This window comes from Zootoca vivipara, chromosome 7, assembly GCF_963506605.1.
Source record: "Zootoca vivipara chromosome 7, rZooViv1.1, whole genome shotgun sequence".
NCBI classification, from domain to species: Eukaryota; Metazoa; Chordata; class Lepidosauria; order Squamata; family Lacertidae; genus Zootoca; species Zootoca vivipara.
The window spans coordinates 40,420,967-40,438,046 of NC_083282.1; the positions used below are offsets into that span (position 1 = coordinate 40,420,967).

General features: G+C 41.0%; 1 protein-coding gene across 3 annotated transcripts; it reads right to left on the reverse strand.

Annotated features, from left to right (window-relative positions):
* Positions 1–2,786: 2,786 nt before the first annotated feature.
* BTF3L4 (basic transcription factor 3 like 4) lies at positions 2,787–16,905 on the reverse strand. Of its 3 annotated transcripts, none has more exons than XM_035122465.2 (6): positions 16,760–16,905; positions 13,504–13,567; positions 12,537–12,650; positions 9,819–10,020; positions 8,251–8,310; positions 2,787–7,164 (listed from the first exon to the last, which is right to left on the reverse strand). In XM_035122465.2, exons 2-6 carry the CDS (start codon positions 13,555–13,557, stop codon positions 7,118–7,120), a joined length of 477 nt encoding a protein of 158 aa, XP_034978356.1. In that variant the 5' UTR covers positions 13,558–13,567; positions 16,760–16,905; the 3' UTR covers positions 2,787–7,117. The 3 variants fall into 3 exon arrangements, with proteins under 3 accessions (XP_034978356.1, XP_034978357.1, XP_060132892.1); XM_035122466.2 differs by lacking the exon at positions 16,760–16,905 and adding an exon at positions 16,695–16,731; XM_060276909.1 differs by lacking the exons at positions 13,504–13,567; positions 16,760–16,905 and adding an exon at positions 11,424–11,460.
* Between the last annotated feature and the right edge of the window lie 175 nt (positions 16,906–17,080).

The window sequence follows — 17,080 nt, forward strand, 5'->3', positions numbered from 1 at the left end:
ACCCCATGCTTTGGAGAGGGGCAGGAACATGCGGTGCAGTGCCAACTCCCTGCTTTGCTTTTGCATCCTCCCTCCTCAGCGCCAGAGTCCCTTCCCCTCGCACTGAGGGAGGGCAGCGGATTTCCCGAGGAGGAAGGCGGTGGCAGCCCCAGCGGACGTGCATCTTCGCCTCAGAGCTGCTCTTCCCCCCACCGGGACTGCAGGCAGAGGAGGCTTGAAAACCTCCCCCCCCCAAAAAAAAAATTCCTCTCCCACCTACTCAAACCGTGAGGCAACTCCATCTGGAGCCCTACATCACGAGGGGCTGAGAGGAGGCGGCGAAGAGCGGGAAGAGCAGGAACCCGTGCCGTCGCCGCCGCCTCCCTCCCGGCCGCCCCCCGGGGAGCAGCTCCACCGGAACTGAGAAGCCAAAGGGCGGCTCGGGGGTGGGGGGCAGAGCAAAAGCCAGGCACCCTCCCGAGTGTCTATGAGGAGAAAACGGGGGGAAAGGGAAGAGAAACCCGGCTCCATCAAGAGAGCGACTGTTGCGCTTCACCTACTTCCCCCTCAGGCTCACTCTGCGTCCCTTTCACCCGCTCGCTCACCCACCTCCCGGATGCAGCCGAGGAGAGGAAGGGAAGCGGCGGGCGGCAGCTCCCCAGTGCCGCCTCACTCGCTCTCGGAGACAACAGCAAAGCCCGCTAAAAAAAATTCCAGCGCTGCTCCGTCCCGGCACCAACTTTGCCGGCGGCGCCTGTAGGGCTTTCCTACCTCCTTGGTGGGCTTCCTCCTCCTCCTCCTGCATCTCACTTCCCCGTCTGGCTCCAGAACTACTGTCAGCGGCTATTGTCGTCGGTGGCTACGTGGGCCACATGACGAGGTCTGGCGGGCCGGATTAGGCCCCCGGGCCTTGTGTTTGACACCCATGCTTTAGGGGGAAGATTACAACATTGAAACACTTATGCCTCAAGGCCCAAAGCAGAAGCAGTATGATGGAAGCTTACCAACAAAGTGATCTCTCTTCAGACTTGCTTTTGGTGAACATCTCAACACCAGAGGAAACAGATCAAAGCAGTCATGCATCCATAGCAGTGACCAGAGGAGAAAAATGACCGCTGGGAGAAGTGCAGCGAGAAGAAACACCATGGTGCATGTGCAGCAGCACAACTGGATGCCTTCATCTGCCCCAGCTGCAACAAAACATGTCTTCCCCACATTGGTCTCTACAGCCACGGCAGGTGCTGCAACCTTCCAACAGCTTGACCTTATCCACAAAGGCACACTCCTCCAGTCTCCCAAGATAGATGCCAACCAACCAAGCCACATCATATGGATCCAAAAGATGCAGTGCAAATCCCCTGGGGAAGTGTGAAGCCAGCAAAAAGGCCGCTGCTGCATGAATTTGTGGCACTGATCAACAATTACAGCCTCCAGTGCAGTACTGTTAGGGGAATGGTGCTGTACTTGCTGCAAGAGGTGCTTCTTATGTTGAGAATCTTTGATCTGGTGGCTAGATAATTCATTAATATTACTGCAAAAATTCCTGGGCATTTGGATAATGTATTGAACTAATGTAACCCTAAAGGTAAAGGGGCCCCTGACCATCAGGTCCAGTCGTGTCCGACTCTGGGGTTGCGGTGCTCATCTCGCTCTATAGGCCAAGGGAGCCGGCGTTTGTCCGCAGACAGCTTCCGGGTCCTGTGGCCAGCATGACAAAGCTGCTTCTGGCGAACCAGAGCAGCGCATGGAAACGCCGTTTACCTTCCCGCCGGAGCAGTCCCTATTTATCTACTTGCACTTTGATGTGCTTTTGAACTGCTAGGTTGGAAGGAGCTGGGACCGAGCAATGGGAGCTCACCCCGTCGCAGGGATTTGAACTGCCAACCTTCTGATCAGCAAGCCCTAGGCTCTGTGGTTTAACCCACAGCGCCACCTGCGTCCCAGGTGTCACATTGTGCTCCAAGCAGTCCAAAATCTTCCATATCTGCCTCAGATGTTACCACATTATACAAATACATACTACATTATACAATACTACATTATACAAATACATACTACTTATCCAGAATATACGGCCATCATTTTAAATGAAAATATATTTTAGTGGTAATTTGGGAAAGCAATGTATGATGGCTAATACAGTATATGTCACCAACCACAGTGTGTCCGTTCAGGATCAGCATAATTTTACTACCCCTTTTTCTGGTATGTAGGTTGGAAAATACTTGCAAGTCTGTACAGGCACTGGTGGTGTATGTATCTGCACCATGCTTCCCGTTGCCTTAAAAAAATTTTTTTTTGTATGCTTTTCAGGTTTATACATTTCACTAATTTAACAATAATTTTAACATTTCAAAACTTGACTTCCTTTCCTCTTTTCTGCAGTTCTTTAAATTTATTTTTAATGTCTTCTGCATATCCTAATTTACTTGTTCATTTATTCATCTACTTTATATAGTCCTATGAAACTGCAGGTTGTTATAATAATCCTGCCAATGTTCTTATCTGTTTACAATTTATCTATAAATATTCAATACTCCATTTCCATTCTTTTATAAAAAGTTTGTTATATTGAGTTCTTATTTTTTCCGGAAAGTTTCACCATTTCTGCATATCCCATGTTTTTGTATCCATTCTTCCTTTGCTTCTACTTCTTTCCATTTTTGGGTAACATTCTTGCCGCTGTAGTAGCATACAGTACATGAATAAGTTTCTATACGGTTTAAGTGGTTCTGTCCCTATAATTTCCTGTTGCCTCTCCTACAATCAGAAAATAAATCTGCAAGAACACACACACACACAATTAGTAATTTTAATTTTGCACTTTTATTTGTAGTAGCTTTGTGTGTTATTTGCACATGTACAGCTATCCAAGGATCTTAACTACCGTACAATATATAACTTGTATCAGCTCTTATGAGCAACAAACATGATTATTTTTCCTTCTGCTCCCTTTTCAAAATGTGTAGTGTCTATATTGTCTTTCTATCCCTAAACCCACTTTCCTTTCTTCTTCCTGAAGAAACAGGAACACAAGATAAAACAAATGGACAAGGGCAAAATAAAGTTCATCAGCTGACAGGAAGGCAACTACCGGTACTTCAGTTCTCCTGCAGTTACTACAGCACAGATAACAGTGTTATGCTAGCAGAATGATGTGATGCCATAAACACAGGGCATAATCGGAATTCTTCAGACCATATTGTCCTAAAACCACATTTCATGAAAAATGCACAGCAACTAGATTTCAGCAGTAAGATGTTTAGTATCCAGATGTGCTCTCTGGCTCTTTTGAGTTTCCACAGATTACAGACGGGCTATGTATCTCGGTGGAAGAGCCCAGACCTTGCATACAAAACATCCCAGGTTCAATTCCTGGGTCCTTCAGGTAGGGCTGGGAAAGAATCCCGTCTGAAACATTGGAAGTAAATGGACCAAAGGTCTCACTGTACTGTAATAGAATTTCATGTTCTAAATAATGTATTCTTTCAGAAATAACATGTATTGATTCTACTGAGATGCTGGGAAACAAGCTGCTAACAATCTAGTTAACTAGTTGCCTTGCAACTTACATTTAACTTGTGCAAATTCAGCTTTATGTATTTGACCACATAAAAATTAAGAGGGGGGCATCGGCAGTCCTACCCACCATTTCACTCACCTTGGAACAGCACTGGGAGATGCAGGGAGAATGTTCGGTGACCCTGAGCATGTTTGGAGGTGTAAGGAGTGTGTTTTGACTATAGGCGATTGTGGCTTTATATCGGCTACCCCGGTAACCCCTGCGTAAGCTGAGAGAGTCTACTGTACTATGATCTAATACTTTGTTTCAAATATAAGTGGGACTACGAAAGTGTTTCTGCAGAGGGCTTAAAATATTATGGCTCTCTGCACTGAGGTTAAACTATGCTAACAAACAGAGCAATCCTATGTTCCCATAAGGAGGAGATCTGTGGTGGCGTATCTGTTACAACCATAGCCCTGCCTGCTTGCTGTGACCAGGGGAGAATGTGGCAGGTGTGCAAGGTTTCCTCTTCCCATCAACCTCTTTCCTATTTTCATTAATTTCATTAATGGTAAGGAAAATAAGTACAGTCAGTGCAAGGGGAACAAGGAGGGTTTGGAACTAGCAGATCCGAGGCCTCCCCCAAACCCCCCATTTCATCCTCTTGAGTATAGGGAGCCCTTTACTCAGAGGAGGTTCTCAGCATCCTATGGCAGCATCCTGCCCCCTGGTTCTAAGAGTCATAGGAAAACCTATTTAAACTGATTCAGCTTATTAGACTCTTGATTCAAATAAAACACACTCAGAAGTAAGCTCCATTCATGTCAATAGGACTTGCTTCAACATTTAGAAGTCTAAGATCAGGGTGCCAGCAACACATATTTTATATTTCAATGAATTGCTTTAATAATTGTTTAACCTTCAAGACACTACATAGTATCATAGGTGCCAGTACATTGCTAAATTAATGAAAACTTTATGGGAGTTACAAATTCTATTATTTACTCAAATATTTGACATGAACAAAAAAACAAACAAACCCTCTACAACTGTGTTGCTGTGTCTAATCAATGCATCTCATAGCACTGGAAGTGGAAGGTTTGCCTTGATGATCAGCTCCAGTAGGCTGTTGCTCTCAAGTGCCAAAAGGAGACTAGGTGGTATCAGAACAGTCTTAATAGTTCACGTCTTCAGTTATTATCAGTTTAATGGTTTTCAATAAACTATAGAACGTCGGCAAAAAACAATTAAGTGGTCAACAGTTCTTGGCATACAGTAAAAAGTAATCACTATGCAAGATAATCGCTGATTTCCAAACACAAGTATGAATAAGGATTACAAATAAATTGGCAAAAGGAAAGTTTAAAGCTGGAGATTTGTGGGTGTGCGTTTTGTTGGTAAAAGGAATTGAAACTTATTCCAAATGCCTGCCCTTTACTATTCTGAAGTTTTTCCTAATTCTGGACAAGAAATTAATTTTTCAGATCTTCATTAAGTAAATTATTAACAGCTGCACTAAAAATGCTAGTTATAAGGACAGAATAACTGAAATTATGTGAGCTTCAGCCATACTGATCAGTAAAAGCTCTCTGCAAAAAATGTTTCTACATGTTCATTTGCTGTCTCATGGGACAGCAAATATGCTTAAAGGAACTATGCCTATTATTTGCACATGTGCAGAAAGAAGAAATATTCAAAAATATAGCATGGCAAGTGTACTGCTGGTTAAAGCATCACCTGTAACTACGATTTGTCCCTCTATTAGTGTTGTTGTTGGGAGGAGATAACACACAAGAGGGAACATTGCCTCTTTTGAATTATTTTATTAAGATCCACGTTTTATATAAAATAGAACAAGAAAACCAAACAAATCTATAAAATCAAGTGAGCAGTCCAGGTGACAAACCACTAAAAGCTCTGCTTTTGTGGTTCAGCTTGATGTCACTAGAATGCTGACATACTGATAGCCTCAAACTTTATAGTTGCTGGGTGTATATACACAGAAAGCAGATATGTCTCAAAAGTACACCAAAGAAAGGTAAGAAAGATGGCTTTCCCGCGCTGCAGCTGCCCTTGACAAAGGTTAAAATGATGCTCAACTGCATTACACCAATCACCTTTGAAGAACCGCTAGGAAGAGCTTCACATTGAGCAGTTTGAAGGAAGGTTCAGAAAATACTGCACTGTACCCTGTGATATAGCCACTATCCTCTGCGCCACCAGAGGAGGGCTTTTTTTTCTTCAAAAGTGACTGTAACCATTGTATCCACCCAAAGTAGGTTGCAGATAACGGGCTCCAAACCTCAAAATTAATGTTTTAAGCCTTTTGCTGGACAATTTATGCAAAACACATCACAATACAAGCAATGGCACTTTCCTTCTCCGTTCTGTATAATCCAAACTACACTTCCAGATTCTAGTGTCCTGAAATAAGATAGTGGCTCATATGCTCTTGGGAGCTGTTTGGTAACATCCACAACAGTTTTACCTCTTCCAATAAAATTATTTTCTCCTACTGAAAAACACAGGATATGAGACAGACTCCCCTAAAAGTAAGCAACACTACTGGAAAATATGCCCACAGGCACTGCTTATCTGAGATGAAAAGGGTCAAACAGCATTCAACGCTTTGAAGAGAGGTGTGTTTGAAAAACAGCTAATTGTACCAAAGAGAAGCTACCAAGACATTTGATTCACCACTTGAGTAGACTGTAGCCTCCAACCTTAAAGTCTAGGACATTCCTATCTTCTCCCAGAAACCCAAAACAAGAATATAATCAGGCTTCTTACAGATTTTTACAAAAATTATGCCGTAAGAGCAGGGTTGACACTTGCTTGGCATAAACAGGCAGGACTTCACAGGATAGGCTGTTTATCCAAGGCAAAGTAGATTACTCCATAATATGTGAATGCAACCCAAGTTAAATATTAAGGTGAATGAGTGAATAGTTTTAAAAGGGATGGGGAAAACCAAGCTCTTAAGTATATATATATTTTAAAATGTTGCAACAAACATGTTTGTTAATTAATACCCTGTCTTTGGTACAATTTAGAATCAAAAGGAGGCTGGTGGGCAACTGCACATATACACTGTGAATATGGAAGAGGAATACAAATGCAAATACAATAGTTAATGAAGAAAATTAAACTCAAATGTTAATTAGTAAATGGTTTCTGGAGTTCATGAAATGTAGACAAGCAAGACTTAAGTTATCACTATTGTATGTGAACTGTTTGGTTGCAACAATAAAGGTTCCTTTAACCAAGTTAAAGACTCATTTTATTTCCACTTTCAAGGGGAAAGGGAAAGTCGAATAGATCTGTTCACCGATTTCCTTTCCACTGTACGCAAAGCCACATACACACATACACACACATGCACACACCCCTTAATCTGCACTGAAAATGTATTGTTTTTTTCCTTTTTAACTGAAAAGGTAGATCCTGGGAGTAAGTGCAAAATGCAAAAATCAACCAACAGGAAATGCTGAACAAGCAGCATAATTAAAATACAAAATATTTTATATTATTGAACTATTAAACGGGTAATGTTCACTGTTTCTGTAAAACTTTGGAACCACACAGCTGATTTCTTAAATCTAGTCCATGTCAACTTCCAGAACTATTAATGAATTAATTAGCTTCATTTTTTGATGCTTCATCGAAGTTTTCTACAAGATCTGAAAAACATGGAAAGTATGATACAGTAACATTCAATAGGAGAGCCAAAGAGAAATGTTTTTTATTAAAATGTATGTTTTATCTAAAAGACTATGGTATAATGAACATTATTCCTACATCATTTTTATCTCAAAACCTCAAGCAATTACAAGACGTTCTCTTTTGTTTAACCGTGACTAGGCCCTAGTATTTCTATGGGGTGACTTACAATTACATCTGGTCAGCACTGGAAAAATAATCCTGTTAGTTTCTCCCTATGCCTGCTATTGGGCAACATGGCAGCTCCTAGGCTGGCATCTGTTGCTATGCCAGCAAACATGTAGGCATTAAACAAAAATGATCTATAGCACAATCCTATGCTTGCTTACAAGGAAGTAAGCCCCCCTCCCCCCACGTACAATAGAGCTCACCCCCATGTCAGGATGCATGGAACTGCAACCCCTAATCAAATCGAGATAACAACTATGGCTTATAGACAATTGACCTCTGAGCTACAATCAACAAACGCAACCTGTATTTTGCCTAATATTAATATCTCAAATGTTCACCAATGATGGCTACGCTTCATGAAATCTCTAGATCTATTTGCAAAATGATTGCAGTCGTGTGTGAGACCCTTCTAAAAAGTTGGGGGGCTAAATGACTCAAACTCAACCCAACATTTATGTAACGAGCAATATTTAAAAGGCTTTTGAAAGACAGATTATACAACACAGATATAACCATTAATAGCCCCCCCCTACTCATTACAGTAAACCTCTTTTTCTGCTTGTTCTTAAAATATTATTCCCTCACAAAATCCACTAGTTAAGTTTCTCACCCCATCTGAGAGGTGCCTAAGTCTCTAGGAACCAAAGCACAGCAGCTGATACAAATCCTTCTGCAAAAGCTTGTGGTTTCCTGGGGTTGGTCCCGTGACAGTTATGTGCTCCAGGATGTACAGCATGCAATTCTTATTAAGCACTTTCCCTCTGTATCTGTGATTAATCCACCATGTAGATTCTCAAATTAATGAAAACATTGTCACATGCTCAGTCAAGCAGATACACGCTAAATAATTTAAAGGTTAAGCAGAATAATCTTACCAGGAACGTCATCATCTTCTTCATCAATATCTTCTGATTTTGGTACTTTGCTATCCAACACTAGAAAAGAAAATACAATTATTGATATATTAACAAACTTCTATCAATTTAAGAAACAAATTCAGCATGCATAAGGAAAAGGTCACAGTTTACGGCACAAAAAAGAAGTGCAACTTTGCAAATAAAACAGGTTTTTTATGCAAACCATGGCAGTGGAAAATTAATAAATTACAAGCAGAAATTTACAAGAATCATTATTTTTGCAAACTTCTATGAAGTTATCACTCAAATGTTTATGGGCAACAATTACTGGTTCTGACTGAATAAAACCTCTTTATAAGTAGTGCAGCAGACACACAACTGGTGATATTTCTTTTTTACACAGAATAACCAATACACAGAATATTACAGTGGAACCTTGGTTCCGGAAGACTGTTCAACTTCCGAAACGTTCGAAAACTGATTTTATTCTGTGAACCACCCTGATATCTTATGATGAAGGGCAGTATATAAATCTAATAAATAAAATAATAAAAAGAACTCTTGTTTACCTTTCAATGTACCATTATGAAACTCAATAAATGGCCTCAGGGGAGTCACTATCTTTCAGCCTAACTTTCCCTATAAGATTGCTATGAGGACAAAATAGGGTTAACAATGCTTGCCAGCCTTGAAAAGCAGCACCTGTGATAGTTCCCTTTATAGATGTATCTGGGAACAAGGCCCACTAATTTCAACTAGACTTACTTCTGAGTAGGCAGGCAGAGGATTGTGTTGTGTCTTTAATCAGACTGACAATTATTATACAGTTTTTAATCAGACACAAGTTCAACACTCAGGTTATACCCCAAACCTTCATTTTTCCTTCTATTACAACATTCTGTTCATGGTGCTCCAAAGTACATCCACACAGCTATCTGTTAGCTAATGCAAATTTCAAAGCATTCCCCACATTTAGAAGCCTTTAGTTAACTGTCTGGGGAAAGGACAAAGCCCACATCCATGATATAATAAATGGAAGTGCAATACAAGGTATCCATATACTTATTACAAATGAGGGAAGTAAGGGAGCGGGTGGTGGATTTATTGGTCTGGGGTTTTCTTTGTTCTATTATTTATTTTAAGTTTTTATCTTTTATTTTTATGTTTGAACTACCCTGAGATCTACAGGTGAAGGGTGGTATACAAATAATAATAATAATAATAACAGTATTATTATTATTAACAATAATAAGGAAATTATGGAAAACTTGTTATTAAGTAAATGCTGCAATCCTATGCATACTTATCTATCAACAATGTCCACTAAACACAGTGGGACTTCTAAATAAACATGCACAGAATTGCAGAGTTCTATACTATTAGAAACACTCTAGTGAAATTAGTAATGCCTGGGGGAGTGGTGTAATAAAAAGCAGAAAGTCTTGTGCACAAGAAAAGCTACTCAGAGTAAGAAAAGCTGACCCTTACTATTGATCAGGAATTTTATGCTAACAAACAAGGATGAAAAAAAACCAGCCCCATGTTTCTAAATCTTCAGGAGAGATGTCTCGGACAGGGATACCTACCTTGTCTTGGGAACTGTTCAGCTAACTTTCTGAGACTTGTTAAGCTGTCAGCACCCAGCTGGCTTAAGATGCCAGGCAGCATTTCCGTAATTGGTTTAGCTTCAGCATGACCAGTAATTGCAAATGTGTTTGCAGAAAGCGAAGCCTGGACCTTGGGATTGTTGAAATGAATAACTGTTCCATCATCTTTTATCATATTCACCTGTTTTAAACATAGATCTATTAAAATTCATGCATCTTACTTAATATTCAAAAAAGAACTATCAAGGAAGAAAAGAACCACCAAGATCTTTTTTATTTTGTAATAGTTAGCATCCACTCTAAGGAATTGCACACCCAATTTTAGGCCTGACTAACTGCAAAAGAGATTTATAAACACTATCATCAATGTATATAATTTAAAATTACATCAGTTGGAAGTGTAAGATTTTGTAAAGCAATAAGAATTCAGATTAACACGCAACTTTTGTATCAGCTTCCTAAGCATTTAACTAAATCATGCCAGTTCCAAAAAAAATATGAAAGGAAAGTAACATTTCTGAAGATAAGAAAAAGAAATGAGAGGCACAACTTTCATACTCTGGATTTTTGATGTAAATATCACACTTTTGTACATCTAACATAAACGATTACACTTCAAAGCTAAGAAACATAAGGCATATAGGAATCTTTATAATACAAAAATAAACTTGTTTCAAACCTGTTTTAACTGCCCTTCCTTTCCCTCAATTGCAATAAGTCTGGAAACTAATATAATACAGTGGCATAGTCAAAAATTTCTGCACTTTATATAAGTGATCATTATTTATTAGTCCACAGATGGTGTAAACTTGGTGCTTTTTCCCCCCTTAAAAAGCACACCATTATACTATGGGTGTGTTATGCCTTGCTCAATCAGATATGCATGTGCACACCAATGTCTGAAAATGAGCACTATATATTAGTCCAGAAATGTTGTATATTTGGTGTTTTTCTGAAAAAGCACATGATCATTGTGAAAGACTGAGCTATGCCACTGCACTGATATATCCTCAGCTTTCTCACAAAAATAACAAAAAGCTCTGAGGATCTACAAAACTACAATTCTAGAGAAACCATGACTTTCAAATTGGTTTAAATGATGGGTATGCCCTGGATAGCACTCCACTCTTCCCTTTGTTTAATGCTCCTATATATTGATCCTATATAGACACCATGTCCAAGTGCCACCCATACTCTTTCTCCAGACCATCTTGAGGTCCATCATGCCCTCTTCAGAACACTGTGACCACTACAGAACAGGGCTGTCCTTTGGAAGTGGGCCAAAACACTCAAACACAGTAACAAGACTTGTTACAGCAGGATATCAGCTGTTTTCCTGCTCTCTCAAACATCTGCTTAAGGCAACTTGCCTAGTAGAAGGAATGACTCCCTATCATAGCCTGGACCCTGCTGAAGCTAAGGAGGTCTGGATCCAGCCAGTTTCTAGATGGAAGACTGCCTGAAAACTCTATGTATGCTACTTTGGGGGGGGGAATTATAATACCATATTGTAAACAAATATAATACCATTCCACATAATAGCATTTCTGCCTGTAGGTAGTGGGGCAAAAAGATTCTACTTACTCATCTAGAAGACTCCAGTTACTTTCATACAAAATGCCTTTAGAAAAGGGACGTAAAGTTACTTAGAATAAAACCTTTTGTTTCAAAGGAACTTGTTTCAAAGTAAATGTGCCCAGGATCACAGTTAAGCAACAATCTGACTTGTGTTTTCCAATTAAAACTTTGCATCTTGTATGTATCTTAATTCAGACATAATGTCAAAACACAGTTTGTCCTTTAGAAAATGAGCAGTGCCAATCGTCAGGCTTGCACATGCCCTCCAACCCTTCTCTCTTATTTCATACAAAAGGTGAGAGTTAAGCTTCTACTTCTAGTTTGCAGCAACCCATAGTGTGCTGTCAAGTGAAGATCCAAAAAGCACAGCAGGAGGTGAAGATAAACCATGGTTTGTGTGTATCCTTGTTTTGAGGACAAACCACAATGTGCTGCAAGCCAGAACAGGACACTTCTACTCTTCCCTCATATTAGAACAAGGGGATGGGGGGCGGGGGGGCAAAGGAGGCTGTGTGTGAGCCCAATACTTTCTATTGCTCATTCTCATAATGAAAATACCTTGATTTATGTAATACAGAAGTTGCGCTAGTTTATTATTATTATTATTATTACTATTATTATGAGATACATATTTGTCAGCACCTTGAGATTACTTCTTAGAAATCTTTTTATTGCAAATTGGCATGAGCTTTCATAGCCAACAGCCTACTTCATCAGATGCCAAGTTGAATCTTGAGAGAGCAAGGTAGAAAAGATAGAAGTGGACTGGGTATGTATTTTGTCACACAAACTGCCCCTTCCATGGGTGTTCAGACTCTGTAATATCTGCACCATCCCACACAAAGTTATGAAACGAATGTCCTCAGTCATACAAGGGAAATCATGCATGAAACTCCAAAAGGTGTCTTATCAAAGGATCTCTCACACAATACGCACGCGCGCACACACACACACACACTGAAATCACAACAAATTCTGAGCCACACCTCATTTAAAATGAGGTAAGGTTGCCAGAGGTCAGGCATTTCCCATTTTAAATCAGAAAGATTTCACATTATTCCTGTGATCAGTTACGGGGGATCACGTAGATATGACTGAAAATGTTTTATACTGATGTACCTCTTCAATCCCAGCAATATTGTTTACTGCCAATTTTTTGAGTGAACTCTGAAGCTTTTTATCATCAGCTGTGGCTGTTCTGTGGACTACCTTCTTCTTTCTACGAGCTGTACCCTAAAAAACAGAATGGAGAAAATAAATCATTGCTCCTAGAGGAAGAAAAATGGATCTAACACAAATGCTTATCAAAGACAACAAAATAATCTCAAAGTACCTTAAAATGTAATACATGTACTGCAGTAGGAGGGGTTTTTTTTAGGCAAGAACCTGTTTCACTAATGTATAGTTTGTATAATCCTACTCTAACTTTCCACCACAAATTATCTCACTTATTGCCCCCAAGGAAGGGAGGCTTGATTCAGTGACAGTTTTCATAGGGGATAAAGGAGGCAACGTGAGGGTGCAAAATAGTAGGCTAAAGGTGGTGGTGGTCCTCAGACCACAATGCGTCTCCTGCTGCAAGGACCAATTCCATTTCTGCTGCCCTTCCTCTTTTCAGCCTTGTCCAAATACTGTGTCCAAATACCAGTAACAATTCCTTAGGCACCTAAGATAAACTGATTCAATATTACAAAATATGCTGCCTTTGTAGAAAAAAATGCTAATCTTTCAAGAAAACAGTTCAAGAATATAACATGAACCTTTTTCTTCTCGAAAGAATGTAGCCACCAGTACTAGGGCTATATACTCAGAAACGGCCATAGCTGCCAAGTTTTCCCTTTTCTCGCGAGGAAGCCTATTCAGCATAAGGGAAAATCCCTTAAAAAAAGGGATAACTTGGCAGCTATGGAAACGGCCTGAGCACATCAGAATGGGCAATAGCCTGAGGAAAACAGACATTCCCTACAAAACCCTAAACTATGGAAAATACTTACATATGTACTGTATTACTTTTATATTATATCAATTTACACATATACAATAATTATAAATGGAGTGGGGGGAAGTTATATTCTTGCATTCATACCTTTCCACCTATTCGGACCTGCGCCTGAAGTTTAGCCAGCTTTTCTTGATTCATCGTGCTTTATCTGAAAAATACATACATACAACATAAATGCTTATAACATATTCAGATTTATTTAATAATTTTTACTTCACTGTCTTTCAAAATACCAAGCATCTGTATCTGAACACACACAAACGAATCAATAAACACACACAAACGTATCAATAAAAGATGTTACCTCTCTTCCAATTCCTCAAACTCTCTCTCTCTCTCTCTCTCTCTCTCTCTCTCTCTCTCTCTCTCTCTCTCTCTGTGTGTGTGTGTGTGTGTGTGTGTGTATGTGTAAAAGCACTGAAATCATGTTGGCTCTTCCCATTCCTGCCCCTGGACTGCCTTCAAGAAGAAGAGATATTGCTTTCCACACTACCCCATCCCTGCAGCTGGTAACTGGTTTTGCAGTCTCCATATCATGGTTCCCAGCACTTACTTCTCCACATAGGAATGAGCAGCTGCCATTTGCTCATGAGAGAAAGTAAAGGCATGCTTAGGAATACCAGTGTGCATGTACATGCACACATGCTAAATCTGACATCTGACAGGACAATCCCTATATCTGGAATGTTTGCCCTCCATGTCCCAAACTGAACTGTTTATTTTTTCACACAGAACTACAGAAGCTATTGAGAACTGAGCCTGCCTCTATCTGCATGGTGCCACATCTTGGTCTGTGCATTTCCATCTACACAACATTTGTTAGTCATGATAGTGTATATCAGGAAGATGGGAGCATGTGACAAAGAATGAATCTTGGAAACTGCCTATTACACCCACGTTGGTTACATCTATATTCTACCCTTTCACTAAGGAGCTCAGAGCAGTATTTTGTGGCTCATAAACCATCCTGTGGTGTAAATGACACTAAAAGACAGTGACTTACTTGTCCAAGGCTACCTGGTGACCTTTATGCTGAGAGGAGATGAGACTCTAGAATTATCAATCTACAAGGCAAGCTCACTTTTTCTGAAAATATTTATGATGGAAGGGATTCACCTAACATGTTCCATCAGCGGAAGCCCTGCCAAGGACTTCCACTTGCACAAGGCTTTTCCCCCACTCCTCCCTCTTAGAACCCCCTAAAATTAGTTTGGGAAGGGTCAGGAGAACCCCAAAGTAGTGTGTAGGGCAAGGCGAGAGAATTGTTCCATCTGGCAAGCTGACATGCTTGCATAGAGAGAATGCTCATAACAGCACAATGTTGAATATCAGCCATAGGGGCCAAAGTGTATAAAATAATTTGCGGCCCTAAAAACACAACCCTAATCCGAAACACATATACATGCAAGCAAAACTGACCCATTATGCTTTTGTACTCAGAAGACAAACTACAAATATGCATTTACTGTATTATAGAAATGCCAACTTGAGCATTTTGTCCTAGTACACAAATGAGGAAGAGAGCAATCAAATCATGAAAATATACAAGTCATTGAGCCTTTCCTATGTTACATACCACACCCTTTATGTACAAACACTTGACCAATCAACCCCATATTTTATCTCCTTAAATGAGATTTATGGAAACATTTGCTTAGATCTATGTTTTTGCTCACTATTAAGACCCAAAGATGCAACTATGTCTAGGACCAGGACAGAGAAAGTTAACAACCAGCAGCAACACATAAGTCAAGTAACTATTAAAAACCCAACACTATTTTTGGTCTGCAATGTGTTTACTTTGGGATATGGGTCAGATTCATTTTCATTTCATTTTAAAATATGACATTCCATATCAAGTAGCATGTGCATGCTTCAGGAAAAGTTAAAGCTGGGGTGTGCCATTTTATTCTCTAACCCATGATAACCAGTTGTCATGTTGCAATTGAACTAAATAGAACTAAGTTAAATCAGCAGCTTATACTTTGCAAACCAGAATTCCTGCAGGTTGAAAATAACAAGTAGCTGAGCATTTGGCAAGGAAGAAAAAGGAAAGACTTTTGTTTCTCAAGGCCCCCACTAGCTCTATCCCTTTGATGGGTTGAAAAAGGAGAAATATGTTCTCAGAAACAAGCCACAATTTGTTTTATCAAGGAATGTGATGAGAGAGCCACATGATGGATTCAACCCTGAGAGTACAAAGGAGGTCAGATTAGTAGAAGCAGAGAAAGACACAACAGGAACGGTCTTTATTTCAACCTTGAATTAAAAAACCTTTAGTAAATCTACAAAAGAGGTGGACTCAGCAAAAGTACTTCCTGGAAGAAGAAAACCTAATGGATAGAACTGGGTAACAAGGAAATCCACCACAGCATGGAGGAAAACATTCTGGCAGAGGAGCCTCATCTCCATTTTCCTCACTGGAATTAGAGAAATTTTTTACTATTGATACTGAGAATGTTAAAATCAAGGAGTTGTGAAAGGGGAGATTTACATCATTTAGTTTTGGAAGCAGCAGGCATGTTCCTTATTTCAGAATTTTGCAGCTTCACAGATGCTTATTCTATTATTATATCCAAATCTGATAATATACAACCTTTGATACAAAGGAACGTTCAGTTGCAAGCAATGAGCAAAAACAAACAAACACCAAGGTATCCAAAATTAAAACATGGCAACTGATCCAACACAGAAATATATTAAGCGAGCAGTAAAATCTGCACAGAAAGGTGAAAGAGCTCCACACTGCCAATTCCTGTTGGAGGAGGGGTGCGGGCTTCCCTAAGGAAATAAAGGGCCTTTATTCTCCAAAAAGAGACACCCCCAGTACGCTAAGGGGCAGTAGGGAAGCCCCCTCACATGTCCTACGCCCAAGGATGGGAACCCCGTCCAAGGCGTAACCCACATTTTGGGTGCAGTGCGACCTAGGCCAGTGCTGGATCCTGCTGGCCCTAAAGTGCTTTGGGCGAGGAGGTGGAGCTAGTCCTCAGCAAGCCCGCTTCTGTTGCGGGAAGGTTTTCCGCGAAGGAGGGTCCGCGAGCACCAACCTTGACTGGGGGGGGGGACTTGAACGGGTGCTGTGGCGGACGGGGGGGGGCTCTGCTTCCAAGGGCCGGACCCCGGGGAAGACGTCTCCCAGCGGAGCCAGGGCTCCCCCCCAGGCGACCAGTTGCCAGGCCCACTCTCTTCGGCCCACCAGCAGCAGCCCCTCCCACCGCCCATGGCGCTCCGCGCGCGCACAGCAGAGTGTGGGGCGGAAGAACCGCAATCTCGACCTGTGGGAACGATGAGGGGCGCAAGGGTAACGGGGCGCGGAGGGGGTCAAGCAGGAAGTTTTCACCTCAGTCCGAAGAACCCTCCGAAGGCAACACGCGGCAAGAACAAGATGGCGGCTAGGTGTGTGGGTGGGGTGGGGGGTAGAAAGGGGCCCAGAGAAAGGAGGCCTCGGACCACGGGACCACGGCCCCGCCCTCCTCACCCGATTGGAAGAAAGCGCAGGTCGTTTGCATAACATGGGCGGCAGCGGCGGAGGGCAGCCTGGTCCTTCCTTTCTGTTTTTCCCTACCGAGACAATAAAACAGCCCTCAATGCAATGCGGTGAGCGCAGCAGGATAGACGTGCGCGGGGGTGGGGTAGAGGGACATAGAGAAAAATGCCTTTG

Coding starts and splice junctions, on each gene's coding strand:
- BTF3L4 (XM_035122465.2), bottom strand. CDS start 13,557: ATGAATCAAGAAAAGCTGGCTAAACTTCAGGCGCAGGTCCGAATAGGT. Junction 10,021..12,536: donor ATATTGCTGGGATTGAAGAG/GTACATCAGTAT, acceptor TGTTTAAAACAG/GTGAATATGATAAAAGATGA. Junction 8,311..9,818: donor TGAACAGTTCCCAAGACAAG/GTAGGTATCCCT, acceptor TTTCTTTTCTAG/TGTTGGATAGCAAAGTACCA.